This window comes from Echinops telfairi, unplaced genomic scaffold (genome assembly GCF_000313985.2).
Source record: "Echinops telfairi isolate 266 unplaced genomic scaffold, ASM31398v2 ScPeMD7_12;HRSCAF=54, whole genome shotgun sequence".
In the NCBI taxonomy this organism is placed as follows: Eukaryota; Metazoa; Chordata; class Mammalia; order Afrosoricida; family Tenrecidae; genus Echinops; species Echinops telfairi.
In genome coordinates, this window is record NW_022103909.1 from 1,240,784 (window position 1) to 1,246,346 (window position 5,563).

Sequence of the window (5,563 nt, forward strand, 5' to 3'; positions counted from 1 at the left end):
TTTCATCCATGCCATACTGCACCCTCCATCCTATATTTCCACTCACTTTCCTCATGAGAAAACTCAGGCTGAGAGGTTTGAAAACGTGCCTAGGGTTCCCTGGCTAATAGGAAGTGCTCATAGTCAGAGGCCTGGGCCATGAAACCCCACAGTGTACTGACCGGCACTGTCACTTGTGCCCTGGCCCCAGGACCTCAGGTAAGGTGACCACACACACACACACAGCATCACCCTCAGACTCTGAAGGAAGCTCTTCACCACCCCTCAGTCTAATCCTTGCTGAGATAAGGAGACACACATCCCGTCCCAGGGCCCCGTCTCTTGGGGACACCTCCGTACCACACAAGTAAGCATTGAGCCTCCGCAGCCTGGAGGGGCCTGCGTGTCCGAGCGAGCCTGGGCCTGCTCTGAACCTCCACTTCCTGGGGCTGTATGCCAAGCGCCTGCTCCCCGGCCTCTCTCCAGAGAGGATGGCACCAGCTGTGCTTGGCCAATCCTGCTGGCCCCGGTGGGGAGGCCCTCTCCCTACTCTGCAGCGTGTCCTGGAAATACCCCATCCTGGTCCTGGGCGGTTTGTCACTGAACTGCCATCAATCAGCCCCCAGCTCAAGGCAGAACCCAGTGCACAACTAGATAGACGCCTGGGATCCAGGGGGTGTTTCCCAGGCTCTGGCTAATTCTTAGACACAGATGGCCCGGCTTTTCTTCCTCATCTTTGTCTGGAAGCACTGCCGAATCTTGCTTAGTGTCATAGCAATGCATATGCCCCCACTGCCGCCTAAACCCCAATGTGCAGCGTACTGACCAGGCAGTAGGCAATGCTGCACCAGGTCCAGGGGATCCAAAGTGCTGCCGCAGGCTTTCTCTAAAATTTCCCACACCCACTGTCCCTGAAGCTGCATCTCTGGCGCTGCCCACAGCCAAGTCCTGGTCAGGGCAGGTGAGACTCGGGTGGTGACCAGTGCCTGGCTAATGGGTTTGAGTCTGCAGAGAACACTGACTGCTCTGCTCTGGCATGGCTGGGCCCTCAGCCTTTATCTGCACAGCGATCATCACGGGGGTTGGGGGGGGTTGTTCATGTGAAGACCACTTCTCACAGGAAATACCCCATGATTATTTCTCTGCAGACTCTGAGCCCAGGCTCTTGCCAAAGTGCAGGGCGCCCCCAGAGGCTGACAAAGGACCTGCCTCTCACTGCCTGCCGTCTTTCAATAGAGAGGCTCATCCTTGTCCCCTGGGAGATGCTGGGAGCAGGGTGGGCCTTACTCCGCCGTTCCCCAAGATGGCCCAGTGGGCGCTGGCTGGCCACCTGCAGCTCCTTAGTCTACGGCTCCAGAGCCTCCAGGTGAACCGAAATCAGGACTCACCACAGCCTCTGTCAAAGGCAGGGATCAGAATTTAGTCATGAGCCCAAAGCTGGCTCCTGGGTCTGAGCAGGACCCCCAGAGCCCCATGGCAGTGCAAAAGGTTCAGTGCTTGACTATTTACTGAAAGATTAGCATTTTAAAGACACACCCCTTCTTCTGAGCTACAGCAGGAAGCTCCATCCGGTAATCAGTTCCCAAAGAGTCAGTCTTGAGGACCAACCCCCTGGGTCAGGGGGTCGCCATGAGTCAGCATCTACTTGGTGACAACTTGTGTGCATTTGGACACAGGCCAACAGCAGTGTCTGACTCAAATAAGCAAGTGGGGGAAGTGATGAGGCCATCAGAGAAAGGGGCGCAAGAACTCAAGTCTCAGGGCTGACATAAAGGCCTCCTAGGACTGGTATCAGCCCAGGCACCAGGCCCTCCCTCCCCTGGGCAAGACTCTCTTCCTACAGACAGGGCCCTGAGCCCTCCCTGCCTGCCTCTGGGCCTGCTCCCCATTATCTCCCAGAGGCTCCCTGCCAAGCCCGGCCATGTCTCACTCAGCATGCACAGTACTGGTAGAACCTACACTGTGTATTCCCTCCACGCCTCCCTCTCGAAGGAAGCCCTGTCCAGAGCTGGGGCTCTCCCGTACCTCCAGGGAAGCAGTCCAGGGCTTCGGGGGCACACATACAAAGGCCCCTGAGCCCACCTGTCACCCTGCACACCCTGCAGACAGGGCCGGGACCTAAAACGGCCGGCTTCTGCTCTTGTTTCTACCCTTGAGACTGACCAGCCCTGGGAAAGGGCATGAGCCTGCAGTCTGGCTCTGCGCTCTCAGGCGGTCCCATCGCCGCTTGGTGCCTCAGTTTCCCCCTGTGACTTGGGGCTGACAAGAGTACCGGCCTCGCCAGGACTCAGTGTGAGGGCTTGTGGGAAGCTCTTAGCACACGGCCTGGTGTGGAGGGAGCCTTCGGGAGATGCTGGGCTTCAGCATCTTCGGGCAGGCATCTTCTAAGCAGGGATGAGACCGAGAGAAGGGAAGGCAAGGGTGGGGAGGAAAAGATCAACATTTTTTGTGGCCAATCCTATGGCTGTGGCCTGCAAGAGGTGACTCTCGGTGACCCAGCAGGCTGAGCACATCGGACAGGGCCAAACCCTGAGCAGCCTTAGGGCAAGGGGTGCATGTAGTTAGCCTCAAGCCACATCCTGGCCCCTCATCATTCAGGGGCTTCTGCTCTAACATCTGTGAGCCTTGGACAAACTGCCTCTGGGCCTACCCATGTGCAGAGGGAAATGTCTCTGCCTAGCCCTCGCAGATAGAGGACACAGAGGTGGAGCTCAGTGCCAGAGACCTGACCTGATGCACCCAGCCTCTGGGCCTTGTCCCAACAGCCAAGGGGGGGGTGCATCACCCCAGAAGCAAGTGACAGTGCAGACAGTGGAGGTGGTATATGATGGTAGAGTGGGTCACTGGAACCCCGAGAGTGGGGACATCGGGGTGAGCCGTGGTGGTCTGCTCCCACCAGTCCATCATCTTTCCCCTGTCCACTGCCCTGGGGCATGGACTGAGAGGTGGAGGAGGGGCCTCCTGCCCTCCCCCAGCTCTTAGCCGTGTGCATCTGTTTGGGGCAGGAACTGAAGGACCTGGTAGCCCAAGTGAAGGACGTGTCAGTGACGGTGGGCGTGGACAGCCGCTGCCACATCGACCTGAGCGGCATCGTGGAGGAGGTGAAGGCCCAGTACGACGCCATCGTGGCGCGCAGCCTGGAGGAGGCGGAGGCGTATTCCCGGAACAGGGTACTTGCGCGCGACGCCGGGACGGGGCAGTGGGAGGGGCGAGGAGACCTGGGCAGCACCGTGTCCTGCATCTACCCGGACACGGACACGGGAGGCAGAGACGGTAAGGGGAGGGCGGGGAGCCAGCGTCTGCCAGGGGCCCATCAGGAGAGGAGAGAGGGAGGCGAGCCACAGGAATAGACATGGGGAGGGGGCGGTGAAAGGGAAGAGAACAGCGAACAGGGGGGCTTAGGAGGACCCCGGTGGCAGCCCCCTCCTTCCACACTCGCCTCCCCCAGCTGGAGGAGCGCGTGGCGTGCTCAGCCGAGTTTGGGAATAGCCTGCAGAGCAGCCGCAGTGAGATCGCAGACCTCAACGTGCGCATCCAGAAGCTGCGCTCCCAGATCCTCTCCGTCAAGAGCCATGTGAGTGTCCCCCCTGCCCGCCCCCCACACCTCACACTCACACAGTGTGACCTACTGAGAGTCAGCCCCCCATACACACACACACACACACACACACACACACACACACATCAGCTATCCAGAGAGGCGAGGGGGCGGGCTTTCTTTCCAGCCTCCAACCAGGTCATCCCACTGCAATTCCAGACGGGAAGTTGGAGCGGATCCTTGTTTGACTTGTGGTACCTCCTGGCCTTAGGAAAGTGTTGTCTCCTTAAGTCTGAGCTCCCTCTTGCTACCTCACCCAAATCTCCGTGCCTCAGCCCCCTCTTCCCACACATACATAGCCACCAGGGCCCGGTGGGTTCCCTGGGCTGTGGCCCACTCTCCACCTCCCACCCCACCGACCCAGCCCTTCCCTGTCCGCGTGTCTGCAGTGCCTGAAGCTGGAGGAGAACATCAAGGTGGCCAAGGATCAAGGGGAGCTGGCCTTCCGAGATGCCCAGAGCAAACTGGCCGAGCTGGAGGCCGCCCTGCTTCGGGCCAAGCAGGACATGGCGAGGCAGCTGCGCGAGTACCAGGAGCTCATGAACACCAAGCTGGCCCTGGACATCGAGATCGCCACCTACAGCAAGCTGGTGGAGGGCGAGGAGAGCCGGTGAGGGGACGGGGGAGCAGGAGGGCTGGGAGGCCAGACCCACCCAGAGGCCATCTCCCCTCAGCACAGCAGGATGAGCCAGGCAGGCCTGGGATCAAGTTCTTCCAAACAGGGGGCCTTGGCCCAATTCATTAAACTCAGTTCGTCCATCTGGGAAATGGGCTGGTGATAATGCAGCCCAGCCTCGCCAAGGGGGAGGGAGGATGCCTGCAGGTGAGCCCCTGTCAAAATAAGCACTCAGTGCATCTTACCTGGAGATGCGGGGGGCTGTGAAAGGTTAATGCCCTCAGCTGCTACCCAATTGTCGGGCCACCCCAAGGTGCCACCGAGAAAAGGCCTGGCACTCTAAACTGTCAGCCATTGGAAACCCAGTGGAGCGCAGTTCTACCCCGACATGCATGGAGTCTCCATGAGTCAGAATCCATTCCAGTGACGATTGGTGTCAGTGTCTGTATTTATGGGGAACAGGGGTTGGGGACAGGCCCAGAGCAGACAAGCTGGCTAGGCAGTGTCACACAGCAGGGCAGTCCCAGGGCTGGGAATCATCTCCACCTGCCGGGTCTCAGGGGAGCTTACGCCCCAGGCCCCACTCACATCCCACCTGCCCCTCCCCCAGGATGGAGCTGCCCTCGGCCACCGTGGTCAGTGCTGTGCAGTCCCGATGCAGAGCCCGTGAGTCTCCTTGCCTCCAGAGGCCCCGGTGGGGAGGGGAAAGGGTGCTAGGGAGGTGGGGGGTATCATGACCCTAAGGCATCCTTTTAAGCTGTCCCCAAATCTCCAGCCCCTCCCGTGCCCTCCCCCTTCTTTCCCCTGTAGCTTCCTCCAGGTCAGGCCTCTCCAAGGCCCCCTCCCGGAAGAATACCACCAAAGGCCACGTGATCAAGATCACCGAAATGTCAGAGCAGTTCCTCTCCCAGGAGTCGGAAGCCTCAGAGTAAGGAGCCCCAGGTCACTCCCACTGTAGCAGGAGAGACTGAAGCTAGACTCCAGGAAGCAGCTCGGAGCCTCTGCATTGGAAGGGGAGGAGTGGGTACCTGGAATGGTGGGAGGACATGTCCCCAGATCAGCTCCACATCAACACTTGTTTCACCCTTCTGGTCAGAGGCTTTCTAGCCTGGTTGGCAGTGGGGGTGGGCTGGGGCGCGGGGCATGGAGGGCTGGAATTTGGGTCTGTTTGGTCTCCTCCTTCCTCTGAGGCTCCCCCAAACAGGGTCCCTTTGACTCTTTTGCCAACCCTTGCCCTAAGCTCACATCTCAAGCCTTGCCACACTCACCCAGTCCTGTTCTGGCCATGGACAGGGCAGATGAGGATGATGTGGGTATGCCTACCCACCTCTGGAGTTCCTGGGGAGACCGGCTACCTAGCTCCCCCTGGC

General features: G+C 59.7%; 1 protein-coding gene across 2 annotated transcripts in view; it reads left to right on the forward strand.

Annotated features, from left to right (window-relative positions):
• Positions 1-5,310, forward strand: part of LOC101658594 (keratin, type II cytoskeletal 80) — a 214,922-nt gene extending 209,612 nt beyond the window's left edge. Inside the window, exons 5-9 of one of the 2 annotated variants that reach the window (XM_004711363.2) lie at positions 2,985-3,149; positions 3,428-3,553; positions 3,967-4,187; positions 4,804-4,859; positions 5,004-5,310. In XM_004711363.2, the coding sequence (XP_004711420.1) occupies positions 2,985-3,149; positions 3,428-3,553; positions 3,967-4,187; positions 4,804-4,859; positions 5,004-5,125 (690 nt within the window). In that variant the 3' untranslated portion in view covers positions 5,126-5,310. The remainder of the gene's footprint in view (positions 1-2,984; positions 3,150-3,427; positions 3,554-3,966; positions 4,188-4,803; positions 4,860-5,003) is intronic. The other variant, XM_013006935.2, reaches the window with a different exon arrangement.
• The last annotated feature ends 253 nt before the right edge of the window (positions 5,311-5,563 follow it).